The sequence below is a fragment of the Callithrix jacchus genome, chromosome 16 (assembly GCF_049354715.1).
Source record: "Callithrix jacchus isolate 240 chromosome 16, calJac240_pri, whole genome shotgun sequence".
Lineage (NCBI taxonomy): Eukaryota > Metazoa > Chordata > Mammalia > Primates > Cebidae > Callithrix > Callithrix jacchus.
This window is the reverse complement of record NC_133517.1, coordinates 29281414-29308877: the sequence shown is the minus strand read 5'-3', so window position 1 is coordinate 29308877 and position 27464 is coordinate 29281414. Positions and strand designations below refer to the sequence as shown.

The following is a 27464-nucleotide window of genomic DNA, read 5'->3' as shown; positions in this document are numbered from 1 at the left end:
TTTAATTATGAAGCTTTTTCAAAGTGGGATCTTGGACACTTCTCACAGCCAAACTTTAGTCACCCATTAAATTGTTTATTGGATTCATGTTAACGTTTATGAAACAGGGAGTCAGAATTAATGGAATATAAGTTTTATACCATGTTATTTGTTAATATTTTCCTTTAAAGGATTTAGATTAGATTTTCATACCAAACAAGGGTTCACAGAGCTATAAATGAACCATTTAAATTGCTTTTAATATGTTTAGAACCTATGCTATTAACAATTTTTATAGTATAAAATTTTCACACTGCATGCTTCTAATATTTTTTGCATTGCAGCAGATGAATATGCAGCATTACTGAATTATGAAAATTACACAGTGGTAGTATAAATGCTATTATTGTGTTATGCAGACTTGGCTGATTTTTATCAGATTTTAATCTTTTCTTATTTTAAACAAAATTTTCTGCTTTTGCTTTTTGATATTAAATTGTCTGTGCTGTCTGTTACACTTGAATTCATGTGATGGCATGCAAAAGCCAAAACTGATTGTAGTTTCAGGTTACTTTGTATTTTCTTATAATGACTGACTTTCCAAATTGAATAGGACATTTTATAAAATTTGCATTATATACAATGGAATAGGTAAAATACAGGTTTCCTCAAAACTGTCTTGACTTCTTTCTTTTTTGTACTCTTCCCAAAAGTAATAATAACTAGTTTTTTTTGTTTTTAGTTTGCAAGCCACTTACAATGCTTAATTGTAGAATCTACTGTCAGCTGTCTTGGCCCTACAATTGGTTACTTAGATTCTCTTTCTTTTTACTTATGTCTTACCAGGTACTTATGTAGTTTTCTTATAAAATAATTTCTTAATCATAATGATCACAGTCAAGCAATTGTACAAATTATTGGGCCTCTTAAGAGTATTAGAAATGTAAAAGAGTATTATTTTCAGTATTAAACTTTGTCATAGGAAGTTTGTATATGAAGTTCCTAAAGCCAGCCATTTTCATTTATTTTAAGTGTTCTCATTGTGACTACAATTGAACTGTATTTATTGTGACTATAGTTTAAATGAGCAGGAAGTAATTCACTTGTGTGTTTTATGCTTAGATTTTAAAATATTTTTTGGCATTAATGGGAAGTGAACGAAAAATTAAAAGTAGTTAAATGTGTCTATAAATGAGGAAAAATACAGGATAAAATAATGTGGTATTAGAAAAATATTTTGAAGCTTTAATATTACCTTGTATTTGTGACATAGTTTAGGAAATACATTTACAACTCTTAATCTCACAACAACTTTGGGTCTTAAGCAGGATAGATTTATTTCACTCATTTTATAGAAAGAATAGAAGGCTTAGTGAGTTTAAGTAAAACCATTAAGACCTTGACGGTTAGAGAGGACTTCCTAAACAAAATGTAAAAAGCACAAACCATGAAAGGAAAGGTTAATACGTATAATGAACAACAACAACAAAAAGAAGCCTGTAGTTCCAGCTACTTGGGAGGCTGAGGAGAGAGAATAGCTTGAGCCCAGGGTTTGAGTCCAGTCTGGGCAACATGGTGAGACTCTGTCTCTGAACAAAAACCCCAAACAAACAAAAAAATAGGAGTGGAGAAAAATATCTAAAGAGCAATAATGAGATACTATTTGTCAAACATCAAATTATCAAAATTTAAAATACTTGATTATATTTTATGTTTTCAAGCTTCAGGAGAAACTAACTGCCAGGGGATGGTAATTTGGTACAATCACTTTGAGAGCTATTTGGCAGCATGCTCTTTTAAGAGTGAAGAATTGGAAACAACCCAGTGTCTCAGTAGAGGAGTCAATTAAAAAACTGGTGTAATATTGTAATAGAAGTTCTATGGTAGTTAAAATTAATGTGCTAGATCTAATAAGTAAAAGTCTTGAGAACATAATGAAGAGTGAAGAAAGTAAATGGTGAGAATGTTTATTATAATGCTATAATACCATTTGTGTGAATATAGAACCACATACATCAGTACTCCATAAAAGATATAAGGAACTTAACAGGAAAGGAATACCATCTTCTTTTTTTTTTTTTTTTTTAAAATAAGAGTTAAACATGGAACATGGTTAATAAGCATTGGGTGTTAGATACATGGGTACTTGTTAAATTACTCTTTTTACAACTTTAAAAATGTATTTTAAAAAAACAGAAAGAAAGGGAAGTTAATTTTCTTAGAGTTACCGAAAAAGTATTGTTGGAAGACCTACTACTTAATTTAGGACCTGAATCCCAAGTCTAGAGCTTTTTCTGACATGCTACCTCATGATGAGAAGGAAAAAAATTGAGATGAAAGGATCGAGAAGCTAGACAAAATTTAGTTTCATAGTAGTAAGAACCAGGAAACGTATGTGTTTCTAGTAAATTTTTTGAGAGGAACGAGAAGTTTATAAGAAATAAAAATTACTATAATTTTACTTTAAAATCTTTAAGCATGCTGTTATATACATAGAACAACTTAGGTACTTAGGAGAAATTTTACCTTAATTTATTGTTTAAAATGTGATACATATTTCTATTGCATGTAATGGAAGACATTAGGTAATTTGAATTTTTAAAATACAAAATTCATGAAAACAATCCAAATATACAGTCTGCCTTCAGTCTAACAAAGTCAAAACTAGTTTTTCTTCCATTTTGTAAAGTCATTCTTCACAAAAACTTTATAGCCTTTTTATTTACAGCTTCTCTCCAAGATAAAATGGCAAACCCAAAAGAGAAAACTGCAATGTGTCTGGTAAATGAGTTAGCCCGTTTCAATAGAGTCCAACCCCAGTATAAACTTCTGAATGAAAGAGGGCCTGCTCATTCAAAGGTAAGGTTATGAAGAGAGGTGGTGAGACATACTTATCAAACTAACAGATTTATCATCTCAGATTTTAATTGTGCTTTATTTTGGGGAGTGGGGGTTTGGCGGATGGCTTGAAGGCTTTTAGTTCTAAATTAATAATATTTCAAAGTATGTAACTAAACTATTTTGTAGCTCATCATGGTTTACAAAGCTCTTTTAGATATAGTACTTCATATAAACCTTAATAAAACCACATGAGATATGGATTTTTGATTTGCATTTTGTAAAGTAAACTCAGGCACAGGAAAGTTAAACGACTTGGTTAATAGTTCATAAGTGCCAGTGCCAGTACTTGAATATGTTTTCTTTGGCTCCCAAGAATGGTGTGCTTTCCACTAAATCACAGCTGCCGAAGTAGAAATGGAGGCAGAGTAAATATACCAACAGTTACCATCTTTTCCAATGTGATACTTAATTCTAACATTAATCATTTATAAAAGTTGTCTATACCACTGTTGTTATTATGTATGCATTCACTTATATTGTTTTTTAAAATATAAAGCAATTTTTATTTATATATAACTACATATATTTATTTTGCATATTTACATGTTACAAATCTACAGCTAATGCATTTATGTTTGAGCTCTGTTCAGTTGCTAAAAATATCTTAATTGTGCATAATTTTCTGTGGCACATTTATATCTTGGATATTGGATAGTATCATAATGAACATATAATGTGGCAGCATTTGTTCTCTAAGGGTTGATTAATCTTCATGAAGCAACTGGCTGTTGGGTTATTTGCATTCTAGCATCTCCCTCAAACTAAGGAAAATAAGAGGAAACTACAATTTGTCAATGTTGTTTTCTATTATTGGTTTTTATGAAGGATTTAGGAGCAACAATTTAATTTGTTCATATTTTTTGTTCTTGCTAAAATAGTCGTAGCCTTGGTCTGTCATTCCAGGTATATGTCCTGACTCTGTTTCTGACTCATTCTGCCCTTAATTAATCATGTTGAGTTATTTGCATTTCTCAGAATGCTTCATGTTCTTTTCATATCTCTCTGCCTTTGCCTAAGTTGTAGGGTCTTTCTGCCTTGAAGTTCCTTTTGCCCTTCTTCATTTTTAAGCACTCAGCTCCATGTTAATCTTCCAAATGTTTGTGAAGCCTCTGATCCCTCTACTGGGCCTCCAGCGGGACCCGTAGTTGTCTGTGGTCGCTGTTTCTGTGTTGTAGTACAGTAATATATGTTGGTCATTGGTTTAGTGCTAGACTGAGCTTATTTATGGGTGTGTATTTTATTCTTCTACATTTCTTGGTCCCTTTGGAATATACTCTTTGTTCCTCATTGCCAATTATAGGCAATGAAGCATTGAGACAATCTCCCAGGTTTGAGTTTCATGTTATCAGACTTAACTCCCTGCAATCCCTCATGATGGTCACTTACATCTGGGTGATTCCATCACATTTCTTACGGCTCACTTTCACTCTCTTCAGCATTCCTCATTTTAATTTTTGGTGATTTCAACACCTAAATAGATGATTGTTCCAACATGTTGAATTTAAAGTTCCTTTAGCTTCTCTAGTGATCTTGTTCTGTACCCTCCTTCAGCCACTCATGCCTATAATCACGTTCTTGACCTTATCATTACCAGTGACTACATAGTGTTAATTTCAAGCTTTCATCTTTCTGTGACACTTCCCTCCGTTCTAGTTCAGTCCCTCTAGTAATTTGACTTCCATAGTCCTTTGATCCTGCTGATCCATTGATTCTGCCACCGTTTAAGACAGAGTCTTGCTCAGTTGCCCAGGCTGGAGTGCAGTGGTGCAACCTCTGCTTACTACAATCTCTGCCTCCCGGGTTCAGGGCATTCTACTGCCTTTGCCTCCCAAGTAGCTGAGACTACAGGCACACGCCACCACACCTGGCTAACTTTTGCATTTTTAGTAGAGATGGGGCTTCACCATGTTAGCCAGGATGGTCTTGATCTCCTGACCCAGAGTTCTGGGATTGCAGGTGTGAGCCACCGTGCCAGGCCGATTCTGCCACCTTTTTACTATTCCTCACTTTCCTCAATCCTCACATAACTCTTTAATCTGCTTAAATGTTGTGTGCCTTTTATGTAGGTACCCTCAGCTGTCTTGCTCAGGTCCTCCATTGTATCCTGGATCCCAACCCGTTTCACCTCTTCAAGGCCATTTCTCGTTTTGCTGCTTCTGCCTCCTCCCAAGAGTGAAGAGCTGGAATACTCTTAATAGTTATTGACACCATCCCCATCCTCCATATGTGGTAAAGGAAGGCCAATCTACTTGGGAAGTTTCTGGAGGACTCTTAGGAGGATTTGGATTTCCTTAAGATTCTTTAGGAATCCATTGTAATTTTTGGAAGAGTTTATGAACTGACTTTGTATCTCCTTTTCTCACTGCTGGGGTTTTAAAGGCTAAACAGGTTTGTTGTGATGAGAGTAGACCATAGTGGGTCTCTTCTTATTTCTAGATAGTGCCAGGATTCCCTTGGGTTTTAAGGAGATTTGGAGATCCTTTTGTACATACAGCAACAGTTAACTGTGGCTTTTAGGTGAGACATAAAATGTATTTTAATGAAATTAATGATTATCTCTGGTAAGAAAAATTTAAACCTAGTTTCAACTCATTAATTTTCTTGGGGCTGGGCATGGTGACTCATGTCTGTAATCCCAACACTTTGGGAGGCCAAGGTGGGAGGATCACTTGAGGTCAGGCATTTGAGAACAGCCTGGCCAATGTGGCGAAACCCTGTCTCTCCTAAAAAATACAAAAATTAGCTGGGGCATGGTGGTGCATGCCTATAATCCCAGTTACTCGGGAGGTTGAGGCAGGAGAATGGCTTGTACCTGGGAGGTAGAGGTTGCAGTGAGCCAAGATCGTACTACTGGACTTCAGTTTGGGCTACAGAGTGAGAATCTGTCTCAAAAAAAAAAAAAAATTTTTTTTTCCTGGTACATTAGTTAGATGATAGTTCACACACATACTACATGTATGCTTAGATATGTGGGAAGTGGTTCTCAACTTTGGCTGTTAATTGGAATAATTTTGGGAGGTTTAAAACATAGTTATGCCTCTGTCTCATCCTCTTACTTTAATGGTCTTGGGTGTAGCTCACACATCAGGAATTTTTTAAAGCTCTGAAATGACTCAAAAGTACAGCCAGAGTTGGGAAACATGGAACAGAAGTTAATGTCTTCAGAGTGGCATGGAATTGTCTTCTCATACATCATGTTGACAGGTAGTGACCTACATGTTTACATGCTTTCCTGTTTCCCTCACTTAGTATCACATATTCTGAACAACTTTTAATATGTGACTATTAAGTAAAAATTATTTATTTTAATCTTTGCCTTGCCTTCTTTTATTTTTCTGCTCAGTTTTTAATTGAACTCTGAAACAAGTTAGTATACCTTATAATAATGTGAATTTTTGTACTATTGCTTTATTTCTTAGGTACCTGAAGTTATTTTTTCTACAGATTATTGTTTTGGTTTGCTCAAATCTCAAAAGAAGACTGTTTTAATTAGAATATGAGGAAGAGAGCCATGAATAACATAAAATGATATTTTCTTCCTTTCCATTATTTTCCTATTCTGATAATTTGTTGGTAGGCATGATTAAGTGTCAAGTAAACTGCACTAGTGCTGGTACTTAGAGATGGCTTACTTTGGAATAGTTATCACTGAAGGAGGCAGTGTCATCCACTGGCCCTTAAGCCAAGTAGTCTAAAAAAATAACTTTGGTCGAGTTGCCCAGCTTGATCTTTGCCTTTCATTGCCCAGCTTGAGCAACTAATTTAAAGTCTCAGTTTTCTTATCTGTAAATGGAGTGATATAATACCTCATAAAGTGGTATAATGGAGCGACAGTTTGTAAGTTCTTTAGCATTATGTTGATGATGGAGGTGCCCAAATAATTATATTATTGTTTATTAGTCATATATAGGACTAAAACAACCCCTTAGTAAAACATCTGTTGAGTATTTACTATGTGACGGGCACTGTTCCTGCACTGAAAACAAATAAGGTGCATATTATGCTCTTAGGAGCTTTGACTCATAACATTCATTATGAAAACCAGCAACATCTTCTTCAGATCTTACTTTTAGTTTATTATGAAAAATTTGAAATAGACACCAAAGTTGAACTTCAAGATTGTCAATATTTTGCCAAGATACCCAGTTTTTTCAACTAAAGTTTTTTAAAGAACTGTTCACTCATAAGTGCTTTGGTGTGCATTCGTAACTAATAAGGACCTTTAAAAAAATTGCTCACTTTGCTGTCATTGTGATTAGATTAATAAGCCCAAATATTATGTAATACATGGTCTGTATCCATCTTTTCTTTATTAGACTTAGAGATGTCTTTTTACATTTGGTTTGTTCAAGTAGGGTCCAAACAAGGATCATGTGTTACATTTGTTTGCCATGTCTCTTTGGTCTTTTTTATTTATTAATACTAACACTCCCTTTATCCTCATCCCCTCTTTTCCTATGACATTGATTTGCTGGAGAAATAGAGTCATTTGTCCTATAAAATGGACATCTTAACTTTGGTTGATTGTATGTAGGGATTGTTATATGAGGGGATTTCATCAATTTGATGAGTATTGGGCTAGAGCAGAGATATTGAGCTGTAGGAGGTGCATCTTGAATACATCATTTTCAGGCATAATGAAATCATCATTTGCTTTCTGTGTACATTTGCAGTGGAAGTATAGGATAAGAGTGAGGATGGTAGAAGGGAAATGTAGCCAAGAGTCATGAGAATATACTAAAACAATGGGAGAATCTTTTTTAAAGTAATGCAGACTGATTTCTTTCATAATTTAACCCATGCCAAAAGTACTGTTTCTGCTTTATATCTATGTGAAAAAAAAGAACAAACATTTCCAGGGTCCCACAGAATTTTCTTGTTCTTTGTTGTAATCTCTCTCTTTGCACTTGGGACCCCACATAGCTACTGATCAGTTTTCTGTGACTATAAATTAGTTTGCAGTTTCTAAAACTGTATATAAATGTAATCATATAGTGGTATGTACTCCTACCAGACTATTTTCACTTAGTATTGTTATTTTGAGTTTGCTCATGTTTTATGTGTGTCAGTATTTCTTCCTTTTTATTATTGAGGAGTAGTTCGTTATTTGGATATAGCACACTCTTTTTTTTTGGACATTCATCTATTGATGGATATTTTTATTGTTTTTAGCTTTTTGCTGTTATAATAAAGCTAATTGGAACATCTGTATACAAGTCTTCATATGACATTGTATTAGTCCATTCTTGCATTTCTATAAGTAACTGAGACTGGCTAATTTATAAGAAAAGAGGTTTAGGTAGCTCTTGGTTCTGCAGGCTCTACAGGAAGCATAGCAGTATCTGCTTTTGGGGAATCTCAGGATGCTTCCAGTCATGGTGAAAGGAAAAGGTATGTCGTATGGTAAAAGCAGGAGCAAGGTGGGGATAAGGGGGGATCCCACACACTTTTAAATTACCAGATCTCATGAGAACTCTCTATGGTGAGGACAGTACCAAGGGATGGTGCTAAATCATTCATCAAAAATCCACCCCTATGATCCAATCACCAGGCCCCGCCTTTAACATTGGGGATTAGTGGTTGAACCTGAAATTTGGGTCAGACCCAAACCATATTAGACATATATTACCTTTTCTCTTTCTCTATTTAATTTTCTGTTTCTTTGGTAATAACTTAAGAGTGCCAGGAACATAGAGCAGATGCACATTTAATTTTTTTCTTTTTTTGAGACTGAGTCTTGCTCTGTCATCAGGCTGGAGTGCAGTGGTATGATCTCCTCTCACTGCAACCTCCGCCTCCTGAACTCAAGTGATTCTCCTGCCTCAGCCTCCTGAATAGCTGGGACTACAGGTGCATGCCACCACGCCCAGCTAATTTTTGTATTTTTAGTAGAGATGGAGTTGCACCATATTGGCCAGGATGGTCTCGATTTCCTGACCCTGTGATCCACCCGCCTTGGCCTCCCAAAGTGCTGGGATTACAGGCATGAGCCACCGAGCCCAGCCACCATTATTTTTTATTGGGTTGTTTGTTTTCTTATTGTTCAGTTCTGAAACTTCTTTACTCTGTTGTTTGGTGCATCTGTTTATAGTTTGTTTTATCTTCTCGACGAATTGACCGTTTTATCAATAATGTTCTATGTCTCTTTTTTAATTGAAAAATTTATTTTTAACTTTTGTGGGTACATGGTAGGTATATACATTTATGAGGTACATGAGATTGGTACATGCAATGCATACAATGCATTTGGTACATTGCATGTACTAAAATGTCTCTGTGAAAAAAAGAACAAACATTTCCATTTTCCTACAAAATTTTCTCCTTCCTTGTTGTAATCATCCCTCTTTGTATTGTCAAATACTAAGTCTTATTCATTCTATTTTTTTTGGTACCCATTAACCATCCTCTCATCCCCTCAACCTCCCTGTTATCTTTGCCAGTCTCTGGTAACCATCTTTCTATTCTCTGTCTCTGTTAATTCAATTGTTTTGATTTTTAGACCCCACAAATAAGTGAGAACATGTGATGTTTGTCTTTCTGTGCCTGGCTTATTTCACTTTCATAGTGACCTCTAATTCTATCCATGTTGTTACAGATGACAGGCTCTCATTCTTTTTTATGGCTGAATAGTACTCCATTGTGTATAAATATCACTCTGTGTCCATTCGTCTGTTTATTATTGATTCAAAAATCCTCAACAAAATACTAGCAAATGCCATTCAACAATACATTTAAAAGATCGTTCATCACGACCAACTGGTATTTATCACAGGGATGCAAGGAAGGTTCAACACATACAAACAAATCAATATGATACATCATATCAACAGAATGATGGACAAAAAACATACAATCATTTCAATTGATGCCAAAAAAGCATCTGATAAAGTTCAACATCACTTTGCGATAAAAAACCCTCAAATAACTGGGTATAAAAGGAACATGCCTCAACATAAAAAAAAAAAAAAGCAAGCCATTATGACAGACCCACAACTAGTATCATAATAAATGGGGGAAAACTGAAAGCCTTTCCTCTTAGATCTGTAACAGAATAAAGATGCCCATTTTCACCACTGTTATTCAACACAATACTGGAAGTACCAGCTAGAGCAATCAAGAGAAAGAAATAGAGGGTATACAAATTGGAAAAGAAGTCAAATTATCATTGTTTCCAGATGATAATATCTTACATTTTTAAAAAGCAAAAGACTCCAACAAAAAACTATTAGAACAGATAAACAAATTTAGTAAAGCTGCAGAATACAAAATAAACATACTAAATCAGTAGCATTTCTATATGCCAATAATGAACAATCTGATAAAGAAATCAAAGTAATTCCATTTATAATATGTTGATTCTAAATCTTAGCTATTGTAAGCACTTATGTTGATTCTAAATCTTAGCTATTGTAAGCACTTCTAGCAAATATGGGAATGCAGATATCTCCATAATATACTGATTTCTTTTCTTTTGGGAATATACATAGCAGTGGGATTGCTAAATTTTATGGTAGTTCTAGTTTTAATTTTTTGAGGAACCTCCAAGCTGTTCTCCATAGTGATTGTACCAATTTACATTCCTACCAACAACATATGTGGGTTCCCTTTTTTCCACATCCTTGCCAGTGGATATGTTGATTATTGCTGGACTTTAGGATAAAAGCCATTTTAACTTGACCAAGATGATATCTCAGTATAGTTTTGATTTGCATTTGCATTTCTCTAATGATCAGTGATCATTAGTGAGCACCTTTTTATATCCTGTTTGCTGTTTAAATCTTTAATCCATTTTGATTTAATTTTTTTTTTTGTATATGGCAAGAGACAGGAGTCTAGATTCATTTTTCTGCATATGGATATCCAGTTTCCCAGTACCATTTATTGAAGAGACAGTCTTTTCCCCAGTGTATGTTCTTGACACCATTGTTGAAAATGAGTTCACTGTAGGTGTATGGATTTGTTTCTGGATTCTCTGTTCTGTTCCATTGGTCTGTGTCTGTTTTTATGCCAGTACCATGCTGTTTTGGTTATGATAGCTCTGTAGTGTAATTTGAAGTCAGTTAATGTGGTCCCTCCAGTTATGTTCTTTTTGCTTGGGATAGCTTTGGATATTCTGGGTCTTTTTTGATACCATATCAATTTTAGGATTGTTTTTTCTATTTCTGTGAAGAATATCATTGATATTTTGATAGGGATTGCATTGAGTCTGCTTTTTCCAATTTAGTTTATCATGTCCTCTTCAGTTTCTTTCATCAGTGTTTTATAATTTTCATTGTAGAGAGCTCCTTGGTTGAGTTAATTCCTCGGCATTTTTATTGAAGGCTATTATAAATGGAATTACTTTATTGATTTCTTTATCAGATTGTTCATTATTGGCATATAGAAATGCTACTGATTTAGTATGTTTATTTTGTATTCTGCAGCTTTACTAAATTTGTTTATCTGTTCTAATAGTTTTTTGTTGGAGTCTTTTGCTTTTTAAAAATGTAAGATATTATCATCTGGAAACAATGATAATTTGACTTCTTTTCCAATTTGTATACCCTCTATTTCTTTCTCTTGATTGCTCTAGCTGGTACTTCCAGTATTGTGTTGAATAACAGTGGTGAAAATGGGCATCTTTATTCTGTTACAGATCTAAGAGGAAAGGCTTTCAGTTTTCCCCCATTTATTATGATACTAGTTGTGGGTCTGTCATAATGGCTTTTTTTTTTTTTTATGTTGAGGCATGTTCCTTTTATACCCAGTTATTTGAGGGTTTTTTTTATCGCAAAGTGATGTTGAACTTTCTCAGATGCTTTTTTGGCATCAATTGAAATTGTTGTATGTTTTTTGTCCATCATTCTGTTGATATGATGTATCACATTGATTTGTGTGTGTTGAACCTTCCTTGCATCCCTGTGATAAATCCCAGTTGGTCGTGATGAACGATCTTTTAAATGTATTGTTGAATGGCATTTGCTAGTATTTTGTTGAGGATTTTTGCATCAATATTCATTAGAGATATTGGTCTGTATGTTTCTTTCCTTTTTCTCTTCTTTTTTTTTTTTTGATATATGTTTATCTAGTTTTTGGTATCAGGGTAATACTGGCCCCATAGAATAAGTTGGAAGCATTCTCTCCTCCTCTATTTTTCAGAATAGTTTGAGTAGGATTGGTATTAGTTCCACTTTAAATATTTGGTAGAATTCAGCAGTGAAGCCATTGGGTCTCAGCCTTTTCTTTACTGGGAAACTTTTCATTGCTGCTTTGATCTTCTCACTTGTTACTGGTCTGCTCAGGTTTTGGGTTTCTTCATGGTTCAATCTTAGTAGGTTGTATTTGTCTAGAATTTTCCTTTGAAAATCTTGGAGGAAAAGAAGATTTTTTCTTGTTTTTCTAGTTCTTTAAGGTGCATTGTTAGATTATTTGAAATTTTTTCACTTTGTTGATGTAGGTACTTGTAGCTATCAGCTTTCCTCTGAGTACTGCTTTTGCTATATCCATATGCTTTGGTTTATCGTTTGTTTCAAGGAATTTTTCAGTTCCCTTCTTAATTTCTTCATTGAACTGGTCATTCAGGAGCATATTGTTTAATTATCATGTGTTTAGTTTCCAAAATTCCTATTATTGATTTGTAGTTTTATTCCATTGTGGTCAGTGAAGATGCTTGATGTTATTTCAGTTTTCTTTTATAAAATGTTTTAAGACTTGTTTTGTGACCTAACCTGTGGTCTATCCTTGAGAATGACCCATGTGCTGAGGAGAAAAATGTGTATTCTGCAGCTGTTGGATGAAATGTGTGAATATCTATCAGATCCATTTTGTCTATAGTGCAGAATAACTCTGATGTTTCTTTGTTTATTGGCTTTCTGGGAGATCAGTGCAATGCTGAAAGTGGGGTATTGAAGTCTCCAGTTGTTACTGTATTGGGGTCTATATTTCTCTTTAGCTCTAATAATATTTGCTTTAAGTGTCTGGGTGCTCCAGTGTTGGTTGCGTATGTATTTTATACACAATTGTTATATTCTCTTACTGAATTGACCCCTTATATAATGGTCATTATATAATGACCTTTTTTTTGGTCTTTCCTTGTAGTTTTTGCCTTGAAATCTGTACTACTTTTTCTGATGTGAGTATAGCTATATCTGCTCCTTTTTGGTTTCCGTTGCCATGTAATATGTTTTTTCATCCCTCTCTTTTTCCATCCGTGTGTATCTTCATAGGTGGGGTGTATTTCTTGTAGGCAACAGATTATTGGATCTTGCTTTTTACTCCATTCAGCCACTCTGTGTCTTTTGACTAGGGAGTTTAGTTCATTTACATTCAATGTTAGTATTACTAAGTAGGAACTTTTTTCTGCCATTTTGTTACTTGTTTTCTGGTGGTTTTAGTCTTTTCTTCCTTCTTTCTTCCTGTCTTCCTTGTAGTGAAGGTGATTTTCTGTGGTGGTATGCTTTAATTTCTTTCTTTTAATTTTTTGTGAATCTGTTGTATGTTTTTTGATTTGAGGTTATGAGGTTTGCAGATAATATCGTTTTTAAATTAAATTTTTTATTTTATTTTTTAGTTTTTGAGACAGAGTATTGGTCTGTCTCCCAGGCTGGAGTGCACCTGTGTGATTTTGGCTCACTGCAATCTCTGCCTCCTAGGTTCAAGTGATTCTTGTACTTCAGCCTCCTGAGTAGCTGCGATTACATGTACACCACCATGCCTGGCTAATTTCTGTATTTTTAGTAGATACGGGGTTTCACCATGATGGCAAGGCTGGTCTCAAACTCCTGACCTCAAGCAATCCACCTGCCTTGGCCTTTCAAAGTACTGGGATTACAGGTGTGACACACTGTGCCAGCGCAAATACTATCTTATAACCCATTATTTTAAACTGGTAACAGCTTAACACAATTGCAGAAACAAACATGCAAAAAGAACTAATAAAAACTCTACACTTTAACTTTATCCCCCACTCAGCTTTTAAACTTATTGTTGTTTCTCTTTATGTCTTATTACATTATTTCTTGAAAAGTTGTTGTAGCTATTATTTTTGATTGGTTCATTATTTAGTCTTTCTACTTTAGTTAAGAGTAGTTTATACACCAAAGGTACTGTGTTATATTCTTCTGTATTTTTCCTGTATGCTTACTATTACCAGTGAGTTTTATACCATCAGATGATTTCTTCTTTCATTAATATCCTTTTCTTTCAGATTGAAGAACTCCCTTTAGCATTTCTTGTAGAACAAGTCTGGTGTTGATGAAACCCCTCAGCTTTTGGTCTGGGAAGGTCTCCTTCATACTTAAAGGATATTTTCACCAGATATACGATTCTAGGTGAAAGTTTTCTTCCTTCAGCACTTAAAATACATCTTGTCACACTCTCCTTGCCTGTAAGGTTTCTACTGAAAAGTCTGCTGCCAATTAGCTGGGTATGGTGGCGCATGCCTGTAATCCCAGCTACTTGGAGGCTGAGGCAGAATAATTGCTTGAACCTGGGGGGTGGAGGTTGCAGTGAGCTGAGATTGTGCCACTGCACCCCAGCCAAGCTGACAGAGCAAGACTCTGTCTCAAAACAAAACAAACAAAAATACAAAAGTCTGCTGCCAGAGAGATCCAAGATGGCCAACCACTAGCAGCTTAGGCTTGTAGCTCCCAGTGAAAGCTCAGAGAACAAGAGGATGCCACACTTTCAGATGAATTTTTGTTGCTCAAGGACAGGAGATTCCCAGCAGAGTTGCCAGTGCGACTCTTGCAGCCGGCGCTGTGGTTTTGCCGGTGCCCCGGCGCAGTGGTTCTTGGTGCAGAGTAAACGGGACTGGTTCCCCTTTTGGCCGACGTTTGGAGCTGATTGAAGAAGGGATTCAGGAGGGAAGCCAGATGGGAGACTCCCAGACAGAAAAGCACCAAGAATCTTGACACTACTGTTTTAGCCGGCGCAGTGGGTTGCTCAGATTTCGGCCCTGGGAATTAACAAGTTGGACGTCCACTAAGAGACCTAATTTGAAAGTTGGTAATTACAAAGACGACAGGTGGATAAATTTACAACGATGAGAAGAAACCAGTGTGAAAAGGCTGAGAATACTCAAAATCAGAATGCCTCTCCCTCAACAGAGGATCACAGTTCCTCATCAACAGGGGAACAAGGCCTGATGGAGAACAAGTGCATTCCATTAACAGAATCAGGCTTCAGAAGATGGATAATAAGAAACTTCTGTGAGTTAAAAGAACATGTTCTAGCCCAATGTAAAGAAACTAAAAACTTTGAAAAAAGATTTCACGAAATCCTAATGAGAATACACAATTTAGAGAGGAATATAAGTGAATTAATGGAACTGAAGAATACCATACGAGAACTCCGAGAAGTATGCAGAGGTTTTAACACTTGATCAAGCAGAAGGAAGGATATCAGAGGTCGAAGACCAACTTAATGAAATGAACTGAGAAGACAAGATTGGAGAAGAAAAAGTAAAAAGGAATGAGCAAAGTCTCCAAGAAATATGGGACTATGTGAAAAGACCTAATTTACATTTGATAGGTGTACCTGAATGTCATGAAGAGAATGAATCCAAGCTGGAAAATATTCTTCAGGATATTATTCAGGAAAACTTTCCTAACCTAGTAAGGTGGGACAATACTCATCTCCAGGTAATACAGAGAACACCACAAAGATATTCCTCAGGTAGAGCAACCCCAAGACACATAATTGTTAGATTCACCAGGGTTGAAATAAAGGAGAAAATTCTAAGCGCAGCTAAAGAGAAAGGTCAGGTTACCCATAAAGGGAAGCCTATCAGACTTACAGCAGATCTCTCAGCAGAAACTCTACAAGCTAGAAGAGAGTGGATGTTAATATTCAATATCCTCAAGGAAAAGAATTTTCAGCCCAGAATCTCATATCCAGCCACACTAAGTTTTATAAATGAAGGAAAAATAAAATTTTTCACGAACAAGCAAGCACTCAGAGATTTCATCACCACCATGCCTGCTTTGCAGGAGCTTCTGAAAGAAGTACTACACACAGAAAGGAACAACCAGTATGTCATCCCAAAAACTTACCAGAAGATAAAGAGTATCTCCATAATGAAGTATTTATATCAACTAATGGGCAAAATAGACAGCCAGCAGTAAATGACAGTATTAAACTCACAAATATCAATATTAATCCTGAATTTAAATGGATTAAATGCCCCAATCAAAGACACAGACACGCAAATTGAATAAAAAGTCAAAACACATAGGCACTCTGTATCCAGATCCATCTCATAAGCAAGGACACACAAAGACCCAAAACAAAAGGTTCGAGGAAGGCTCAACAATCAAATGGAGAGGAAAGAAAAACAAAACAAGCAAACAACAAAAAAAACAACAACAGGAGTTGTAACTTTCGTCTCTGACAAAATAGACTACAGTAGTAACCAAGACTAAAAGAAACAAAGAAGGACATTACATAATGATCAAAAGATCAATGCAACAATAGGAGTCAATGATCATAAATGTATATGTACCCAATATAGGGGCACCCAGATATATAAGACAAGTTTTCAGTGACTTATAAAGAGACTTGGACTCCCACACTAATAGTGGGAGACTTTGACACCACATTGTTAATGTTCGATGGATCAACGAGATAGAAAATTAACAGAGACGTTTATGATTCGAACTGAGACCTGGAACAAGTAAACTCAGTGAATATTTATAGAATTCTTCACCCCAGGTCCACAGAACATACTTTTTTTTTCAGTATCACATTACACCTATTTTGAAAGTGACCACATAAATGGAAGCAAATCACTCTTCAGCACTTGCACAGCATTTCACAGATTTAAATGAAATATTGGTTGGCTCTTCGTTATTTTTTTCCTTATTCCTTCCTGTCTCCGCTGTTAAGCACAATCATCAGCATAAAAGAGGTTTTTAATACCTATTTCTAGATTGCATTCCAGCCTGGGCAATAGAGCAAGACTTCTGTTCTCTCTCCCCCTTTTCTCTTGCTCTTTCTTTCTTTAAAAAAAAAAAAAAAGTCTGCTGCCAGTTGTATTGGAGCTCCATTGTATGTTATTTATTTCTTTTTTCTGGCTGTTTTTAGGATTTTTTTATTTTTGACCTTGGGAATTTGATTCTTAAATGCTTTTAGGTAGTCTTCATAGGGTTAAATCTGCTTGGTGTTCTATAACCTTCTTGTATTTGAATATTGATATCTTTCTGGTTAGGGAATTTCTCTGGTATTATCCCTTTGAATAAACATTCTACTGTTATCTCTTTTTCTGCCTTCTCATTAAGGCCAGTAAGTCTTAGATTTGCCCTTTTGAGGCCCTTTTCTAGATGTTTTTGGTGTGCTTCATTGCTTTTTAATTTCTTTTTCTTTTGTCTTTTCTAACTCTGTAACTTCAAATAGCCTGTTTTCAAGCTCACTAATTCTTTCTTCTAGATCAGTTCTGTTGTTAAGAGACTGGTGTATTCCGTATCATGTCAGCTGCATTATTATTTATTCTTTTTTTTTGAGACAGAGTTTTGCTCTTGTTGCCCAGTCTGGAGTGCAATGGTGTGATCTCAGTTCACCACAACCTCCACCTCCCAGATTCAAGTGATTCTCCTGCCTCAGCCTTCTGAGTAGCTGGGATTACAGGCATGTGCCACTACGCCCTGCTAATTTTGTATTTTTAGTAGAGACAGAGTGTCTCCATGTTGTTTAGGCTTGTCTCGAACTCCTAACTTCAGGTGATCCACCCACCTCAACCTCCCAAAGTGCTGGGATTATATGTGTGAGCCACTGTGCCCTGGCTATCAGTTGCATTTTTAAACTCTGGAATATCAGCTTGATTCTTTTTAATTTTGATCTCTTTGATAAGAAATTCTGAATTCCCTTTCTGTGTTGCCTTGAATTTTTTTGAATTATCTGCCTGAAAGGTCATATATCTCTGTTTTTCCAGGATTGATCCCTTTTGCTTTATTTGGATAGATCATGTTTTTTTCAATGGTGTTGATTCTTGTAGATATTTGTTGGTGTCTGGGGTTTAAACAGTTAGGTATTTATCGTAGTCTTCAGAGTCTGAGCTTGTTTATGCCTGTCCTTCTTAGGAAGGCTTTCCAGCTATTTGAAGGGACTTGGGCCCCAAGCCCAACAATGATGTGATTCTTGGAGACTTGTTAGAGGTACTGCCTTGGCAGCCTTGGATAAGATCTGGAAGAATTCTCGGGATTACTAGGCAGACATTGTTGTTCTTTTTCCCTACTTTCTCCCAAACAAGTGGAGTGCTAAGACACATGGAATTTGGGGTGTGGTGATGCCAGCACCTCTGTGGTCTTCATCCCTGGGATTGCTCTGGGTCAGATCTGAAGCCAGCATAGCACTGGCCTTGCCCAAGGCGCTTCCCTTCAGGATGGCAGGTTTTTCCTCAGTCTCCAGGGGTGTCCAGAGATGCCATCTGAAAGCCAGGGATTAGAGTCAAAAACCTTACAATTTACCTGATGTTTTCTTCTATTGTGGCTTCTGTTCCACCATCTTGCTCTATCCTCTGTAATTTTACTCAGTGAACATACTTTGTGTGTTGTCCGAATTATTTGTATTTATTGAGACTTATTTTTTGGCCCAGAATATGGTCTGTCTTGGAAAATACTCTGTGAACAGTTGAACACAGGTGTATATTCTACTCCTCTCGGTAGGAGTGTTCTAACAGTGTTGATCAGATTGTGTTGGCTGATAGTGTTGTTCGACTCTACTATATTCTTGGTGATTTTTTGGCTTACTTGTTATATTGGTTTTTGAGAAGGAGCATTGAGTCTGACTCTAATTGTCAGTTTTCTAGTTAACTTTTGTCAGTTTTTGCTTCATTTATGTAAGCTGTGTTATTAGGTGCCTAAATGTTTAGGATATCAGTGTCTTCTTGTTGCCCTCTTTATTCATATGAAATGACCTTTGTTACCGCTGGTAAATAGTCTTTACTCTGGAATCCACTTAGTCTGATATTAATATAGCCATTCTAATTTTTCTTTGATTTATGTCAGTATATGGTTTTTGTCCTATTACTTTAAAACTATGTGGGCTTTTATATTTGAAGTGCAGTTTTTGTAGATAGCATGTAGTTTGATTTTGCATTTTTATTTAGTTTGACAATCTCTGACTTTCAAATGGGGGCATTTACACCATTTCATTCTAATTTCACAACTAACCATGTGTTCTTATTAGCACCGTTTCACTCAAGAGGTAAGAAACAGAGTTAGAAAGAATAATTAACTTCCCAGTGTTGTACGTAGTAAGTGGTCAAACCATGACTTAAACTCATAAACAGTGTGTCTTCAAGATTCCGTCTTAAAACTACTAAACTTTTTACTGTAGTAGGAGTCTTTAGAGAGGTATTAGAAAAGCATAGGATTGCCTTGGAAATACTTATATTTTACAGAATGTTCATGTTTATGGTGGTAAGAATGGTAGTTTGAATGGGAAAGTCTGATATTAAGGGAATTGCTTTAAGATAGTAAAAAGAAGTTTTTTTCTATACTCTTCAACACTTCACTTAAAAAAATTTTTTTTAATTAAAAAAATTTGTTTTCCAGACAGGGTCTTGCTGTGTTGGCCAGGCTGGAGTGCAGTTGTGCAGTCATAGGTCACTGCAGTCTTGATCTCCTGGGATCAAGGGATCCCCCTGCTTCAGCCTCCTGAGTAGCTGGGATTACAGGTGTGCACCACCATGCCTGGATAATTTTTTAAACTTTTAGTAGTGCTGAGGTCTTTTCTCTGTTGCCCAGGCTGGTCTCGAACTCCTGAGCTCAAGTGATCCTCGCACCTTGGCCTCCCAAAGTGCCTGGATTCCAGGCATAAGCCACCACACCTGGTTGTAACACTTCACTTCTGACACTAAATGTGGGTTTTTTTTTCCCATACCAATGAATTCTCTAATTGTACCCTTATACTGACTAGATATACCACTATTTAACTTGATTCTGACAGTAACTACCCATGGTTAGTGCAGACCCCACAGGTTAAGGGCTCAGTCTCACAACACTGCTCTCACTTCACTTGACAGTCACAAGTCTGGGTCTTCTAAACTTGTGACCAACTGGCTATAAACCTGGGTTTTCCAGCACCCTCTTCTCAGGTTTTATAATTTGTTATAACAGATCGCAAGACACAGAGGAATATATACTTATGTTCACCAGTTTCTTATAAAGGATATTCTAAAGTATACAGGTGAACAGCTAGATAAAGAGGTACATAGGATGAGGTGTGTGAGAAGGGAAATGGTGATCCAAGCCCTGCCTGGGTGTACCACCCTGAAGTACCTCAATGTGTTAACCAGCCTGCAAGCTTTTTGAACTTTATCTTTTAGGGATATTTATGGAGGCTCCATCATGTAGGCATGATTGATTATTAACTCAGTCTCCAGCGCCTCTTTTACCCATGGTGGATAGGGATGGGGTGGGGCTGAAAAATGAAGTTTCTAATCATGGCTTAGTTTTTCTGATGACCAGCCCTCAGACTACCTCTCTGTCCAGGGGCCTGCCAAGAGTTGGCTTATTAGAATAAAAAGCTGTTCCTGTCACCCAGGAAATTCCAAGGAATTTAAGAGCTCTGTGTTAGAAATTGGAATCAAAGACCAAATATTAGAACAGAAATGCTCCTAGCTCTGCTGTCCCTCGGGAAATTACAAAGTTTTGGAAGCTCTGTGTTAGGAACCAGGGCCAGAGACCAAATACATATTTCTTATATGCCACAGATGGTACTGTGGTAGTTTAGGGGCGAGGTACTGATATTCTTCACTAAGACGTTGGTGCATATATATATATCTTAGTAATTTTAGTATAAGGAGAGGAGGCTAGGTCTGAAAAACATTTAAGTTGCATCAATAGTTTATAATTGGAAGGAGCAGAGAACGGGGGACCACTCAAAGGTGTCTGGCTCATGAGATTGGGAAAATGGTGACATCTGGATATTAGGAGGCAGGAAAGATTAGAGACAGGAGCTAAATGAAGTATTCTGAGTCTGACTTTATAGGGGCCTTAGACTACGGAGGTGACAATAGAAATTACAAGGAAGAGTTACAAGATGTTAAATAAGCCTTAGGAAGGCCAGGATAGGCAAGGATAAATGCAACTAATGAGGTTTGACCCTGAACTGTTGGGAGATAATGGATGAAACATTTTGGAGTATGAACTGATTTGGAGTGGGTAGAGTGGAGGAGGCGATGTTTTGTTTGACCTTATACTTCTTGAGTTTGTGGAAATACCAGGTAGAAAATTAGATTTATATGATTGTTGTTTAGGAGAGGTCAGGTCTGAAGACATGCAGAGTAAATTTAATGTGCTTTCCTGATGCGGTCAGGAATCTCAGGATCATTCATGTGGGTATTTCTGTTTTCAAGCATATGGGCTGTATGTAAGATTATATAATATATATCATGTGAAACCTTTAAACTTTCTTATTTTGTGACAAAGTTCTTTGTTAAATACCAAAATTTGAAGGAAGACAAAGAGCTAGCTAGTCATTGAAAAATTGTTTTGAAACCAGATAGAGTATTAAAGGTACATTTTAGGTATATATTTTAAACTGAATTAGAATAAAAGAAAAATTAATCACTTTAAACAGGTATGTTTATGTTGTGAATTTCAGATGACAAATTTCAGTTCTCTTTTCAATAATTGAAAATCTACAGAAAAAAATGGAAAGAGTAGTGTAAGAGACACTCATGTATGTTTTAGATTCACTGATCATTTATTTGCAACATTGCTTTATTTCTTGCTATATTAACATACACTTTTTCCTTTAACAGTTTGAAAGTAAAATTCAGCTACCATGACACTTCATTCTTAAATACTTACATGTCTACCTTGTAAGACTAAAGATGTTCTTCTTTATAACCACAATACTGTTATCACACAAGAAATTTAATCCTGGCTAAACCTATTACTTAATATACAGTTCATAGTCACATTTCCCTAGTTGTCTTCTAAATGTCCTTTATAGCTTTTTTCCCTTCCCATTTCAGATATAATCAAGGATCATGCATTGTATTGATCATGTCTTTTCATGTCTCTTTAGTGTCCTTTAATCTATGACAACCTCCCTGCATTCTTTCTTTTTTTTTCTTCCTTTTATGACATTGATATTTTTGCAGTCTAGGCCATTTATTTTATAGAATGTTCCATAATCTACATCTGTCTGATTGTTTCTTTATGATTAGATTAAACATTTTTGGCCAAGAATACTACATGGTTGTTGATGTGTACTTCTCATTGGATCATCTCAGGGGCACATGACATCAATTTGTATGATTATTGGTGATGCTAACTTAGTGAAGGTATTTTCTATCTGATCTTCTTTCTGCGATAATATCCTTTTTTGTAATTAAGAAGTAATTTTGAGGTAATACTTTGTATTCCTAGAAAATAATAAGCAGTCTGTGGAGTAAAACCAATTATGCCCATATCATGTAACTTGATTCTACATTTTAAAGATGAATAATAACTTTGGGGGCTTATGTGGAAATACAGTGTGAGTGGAATGTCAGACATGTGAGGGGATGGATGTATGTGAAATGAGGATGCACAGGTAGAGCCTTTGTGCCATGCTAAAACAGGAACAGTTGAAGGGTTTTAACCTGGTGTTGATTGGGGTGATGAAATTGGATTTATTTGCATTTTAGAAAGATAGTTTAGCAGCGATCAGCTGGAAGAATATTATGTCCAAGCTAAAGACGATGAAAGGCTGGATCCAGTGCAGTGTTGTTGGCAGAGAGAGGAAGAAGGTTTGAGAAATATCCATGATGTTAAAATGGACACAATTTAGTGATTGGCTAAATGTTTGTTGTGGAGATTCAGAGTTTTTGGTAGTATAATATTTAAAAGAATTGCCTGACTCATTGCCTAGATTGTGCTAAATGTAACATTTAAGGAGTTAGATCTTATAAAAGTGCTATAGACCCTTGGTCTTTTGGCTTCCCTTACAATTTCTCTTATTCTTTGTACTTATTCTACTTTTCTGAGGACCACAATGACATTAACGTTGTGATTCCATTTAGAGGAAAGGTTGCTTCTTGATTTATTCTACCTAAAATGTATACCTAGACCTGCTACTAAGCTTTTGAATAGGATAGAACAGAATTTGGTACTCTCTTAAAATTTCTTCATTAGGTAGAGTAAGATTTTCTTGCAAATAATCTGTATGTAAGGTCTAGCTCTGAAATTCTCATTCTGTGGTGTGTTTATTTTTCTCTCAGACAGCTCATTTTATTTCTTGGAAAATTCTTAATGTTGTCTTTATCTATTTATGTTTTTCTAAGATGTTCTCAGTGCAGCTGAGTCTTGGTGAGCAGACATGGGAATCCGAAGGCAGCAGTATAAAGAAGGCTCAACAGGCTGTTGCTAATAAAGCTTTGACTGAATCTACGCTTCCCAAACCAGTTCAGAAGCCACCCAAAAGTAATGTTAACAATAACCCAGGTATGGTACTGACTTGCTTCCTTCTGTTACATTGTGTGCTGTGTGTTCTGCTCATTGTATGTTTCATTTATAGCAGGCCAGTCACAGAGTGAGCAAGTATTAATTGTACATATATACCATGCCTACGAACACACACACACACACACACACACACACACACCTGAAGGAAGCCAGGCTCAGTGGCATGTGTCTGTAATCCCAGCACTTTGGGATGCCGAGGCGGGTGAATCACATGAGGTCAAGAGTTTGAGACCAACGTGGCCAACATGGTGAAACCCTGTCTGTACTAAAAATACAGAAAATTAGGCGGGTGCCTGTAATCCCAGCTACTCAGGAGGCTGAGGCGGGAGAATCACTTGAATCTGGGATAGAATTTTTTTCTACCAAATTAAATTACAAAAAAAGAATTACAAAAATTACAAAAAAAGAAGATTACAAAAAAAGAAAAAAATGATTAATTTCTCTTTTTAAATATATGGTTTTAATAGTAAAAAAGTTATTTATTCATCTTAATTTAAATAAAAAATTATAAAATTAGCCCAAGCATCTTGTTATATTCCTTGGTATAAAATGTTAGAAGTGGTTGATATGAGTTTATTCTATTCTTTTTGAGATAGAGTTCTTACTCTCTTGCCTAGGCTAGAGTAAAATGGCATGATTTTGGCTCACTGCAACCTATACCTTCTGAGTTCAAGCAATTCTCCTGCCTTAGCCTTCCGAGTAGCTGGGATTACAAGTACATGGCACTATGCCCACTAATTTTTGTTATTTTTGTAGAGACAGGGTTTTACCATGTTGGTCAGGCTGGTCTTGAACTCCTGATCTCAAGTGGTCTGCCCACCTTGGCCTCCCAAAGTGCTGGGATTACAGGCATGAGTCACTGTGCCTTGCCCTTGGTAGTCAATTTAGAACATTTATATGTTGTTTATTAAGAAACCTACAGATTTGGCTGGGAGAGGTGGCTAATATCTGTAATGCTAGCAGTGGGAGGCCAAGGCAGGTGGATCATGAGGTCAGAATTTCAAGACTGTCTGGCCAGCATGGTGAAACCCCATCTCTACTATAAATACAAAAGTTAGCTGGTCATGGTGGCGTGCACTTGTAGTTCCAGCTACCAGGAGGCTGAGGCAGGAGAATCGCTTGAACTGGGAGGTGTAAGTTGCAGTGAGCCGAGATCACGCTACTGCACTCCTGCCTGGAAGACAGAGTGAGACTCTGTCGTAAAAATAAAAGAAACCCACAAATTCTCCAAACCACTTGCATGTAAAATACTGCTAAGGAAATGACTGTTTTAATTTTAAGCTCCTAAGAATAATTTTAAAGGGTTGTTCTAATTGCTTACAATACCAACAACATTATGTGTTGTTATCTTTTTTTTTATTTCAATAGTTTTTGGGGAACAGGTGATATTTGGTTACTTGGATAAATTCTTTAGTGATGATTGTTGAGATTTTGTTGCACCCTTCACCCAAGCAGTGTATGCTGTACTCAGTGTATAGTCTTTTACCCCTCATCCCCCTCCCATCCTTCCCCTGGAGCCCCCAGAGTCCATTGTATTATTCTTAATGCCTTGTGTCCTTATAGCTTACCTCTCACTTATAAAGTGAGAATATACTACATTTGGTTTTCCATTCCTCAGTTACTTTACTTAGAATAATGGTCTCCAGTTCCATCCAGATTGCTGCAAATGCCATTATATCATTCCTTTCTATGGCTGAGTAGTATTCTGTGGTATATATGTATACCACATTTTCCTTATCCACTTGTTGATTGGTGGGCATTTGGGCTGGTTTCATGTTTTCACAATTGTGAATCTGCTACAAACATGCGTATACAAGAGTCTTTTTCATATAATGACTTCTTTTTCTCTGGGTAGATGCCCAGTAGCGGGATTGCTGGATCAAATGGTAGATCTACTTTTAGTTCTTTAAGGAATCTTCATACTGTTTTTCATAGTGGTTGTACTAGTTGACATTTCCACCAGCAGCGTAAAGATGTTCCACCACATCTACGCCAACATCAATTTTTTTTTTTAAATTATGGCCATTTTTGCAGGAGTAAGGTTGTGTGTTAGTCTGTTTTCACACTGCTATAAAGAACTTCCTGAGACTGGGTAATTTATAAAGGAAAGAAATTTAATTGACCCACAGTTCCATATGACTAGGGAGGCTTCAGGAAACTTGCAATCATGGTGGAAGCTGAGGGAGAGAGAGGCACCTTCTTCACAAGGTGGCAAGAGAGAGAATGACTGAAGGAGGAACTCGCCGAATACTTCTAAAACCACCAGATCTTGTGAGAACTCAGTCACTATCATGAGAACAGCAAGGGGGAAACTGCCCCCATGGTTCAATTACCTCTGCCTGGTCTCTCCCTTGACACATGGGGATTATCGGGATTACAATTCAAGATGAGACTTGGGTGAGGACATAGCTAAACCATATCAGGTGATACTACATTGTGATTTTGATTTGCATTTCCTTGGATAATTTATGTTGTTGAACATGCTTGTTGTCTGTTTGTATATCTTCTTTTGAGAATTGTTTGTTTATCCATGTCCTTGACTCACTTTTTGATGGCATTATTTTTTTCTTGCTGATTTGTTTGAGTTCCTTGAAAATTTTGGCTATTAGTCCTTTGTCGGATACAGAATTTGTGAAGATTGTTCGTTTACGCTGTTGATTATTTCTTTTAAGGTGCAGAAGCTTTTTAGTTTAATTAAGTCTCATCTGTTTATCTTCGTTTTTGTTGCATTTGCTTTTGGGTTCTTGGTCATGAAGTCTTTGCCTAACTCAATGTCTAGAAGAGTTTTTCCAATGTTATCTTCTAGAATTTTTATGTTTCAGGTCTTAGGGTTAAGTCTTTAATCAATCTTGATTTGGGTTTTGTATAAGGTGAGACATGAGGATCCAGTTTCATTCTTCTCCATGTGACTTGCCAGTTATCCCAGCACCATTTGTGGAATAGGATGTCCTTTCTCCACTTTATATTTTTTGTTTGCTTTGACAGAAATTGGTTGGCTTTAAGTATTGGGCTTTATTTCTGGGTTCTCTATTCTATGCCATTGGTCTATGTGCCTATTTTTATAGCAGTACCATGCTGTTTTAGTGACTGTAGCCTTATAATATAGTATGAAGTCAGGTAATGTGATGACTCCAGATTTGCACATTTTGCTTAGTTATGTGGGGTTTGCTTGCTTTGGTTATGTGGGCTCTTTTTTGGTTCCATATAAATTTGAGGATTGTTTTTCTAGTTCTGTGAAAAGTGATGATTGTGTTTTGATAAGAATTTGTAGATTGCGTTTGGCAGTATGGTATTTCCACAATATTGATTCTACCTATCCCGTAGTTTGGATGTGTTTCCATTTGTTTGTATCCTCTGTGATTTCTTTCAGGAGTGTTTTGTAAGTTTTGTTGTAGACTTCTTTCACCTTCTTGGTTAGGTATATTCCTAAGTATTTTTTTTTCCAGCTATTGTGAAAGGGGTTGAATTCTTAATTTGATTCTCAGCTTGGTCGCTGCAGGTTTGTAGCAGAGCTACTGATTTGTGTACATTTAATTTGTATTCTGAAACTTTACTGAATTCATTGATGAGATCTAGGAGCTTTTTGGATGAGTCTTTAGGGTTTTTTAGGTATACGATCATATCATCAGTAAATAGCAACAGTTTGACTTCCTCTTAATATTGATTTGGGTGCCCTTTATTTCTTTCTCTTGTCAATTGCTCCAACTAGGACTTCCAGCACTATGGTGAATAGCTGTGGTGAAAGTGGGCATCCTTGTCTTGTTCTGCTTCTCAGGGAGAATGCTTTCAACTTGTTTCCTGTTCATTATAATGTTGGCTGTGGGTTTGTTATAGATGCTTTTATTACCTTAAGGTATGTCCCTTCTATGCCGATTTTGCTGAGGATTTTAATCACATAGGGATGCTGGATTTTGTCAGATGCGTTTTCTTTGTCTGTTGAGATGATCATGTGATTTTTGCTTTTAATTCTGTTTATGTGGTGTATCACATTTATTGACTTGTGGATATTAAACTGTCCCTGCATCCCTGGTATGAAATCCACTTGGTCATGGTCAATTATCTTTTTAATGTGCTGTTGGATTCAGTTAGCTAATATTTTGTTGGGGATTTTTGCATCTATGTTCATCAGGGATATTGTATTGGTCTGTGGCT

General features: G+C 36.3%; 1 protein-coding gene across 9 annotated transcripts in view; it reads left to right on the top strand.

Moving 5' to 3' along the window:
- Positions 1 to 27464, top strand: part of STAU2 (staufen double-stranded RNA binding protein 2) — a 332019-nt gene that overhangs the window by 35466 nt on the left and 269089 nt on the right. For 4 of the 9 annotated variants that reach the window (XM_078352635.1, XM_078352633.1, XM_035277238.3 and 1 more), the window contains exon 2: positions 23132 to 23291. The exons of the other annotated variants lie outside the window; for them this stretch is intronic. In XM_078352635.1, the coding sequence (XP_078208761.1) occupies positions 23132 to 23291 (160 nt within the window). The remainder of the gene's footprint in view (positions 1 to 23131; positions 23292 to 27464) is intronic. 9 annotated transcript variants of the gene reach the window in all.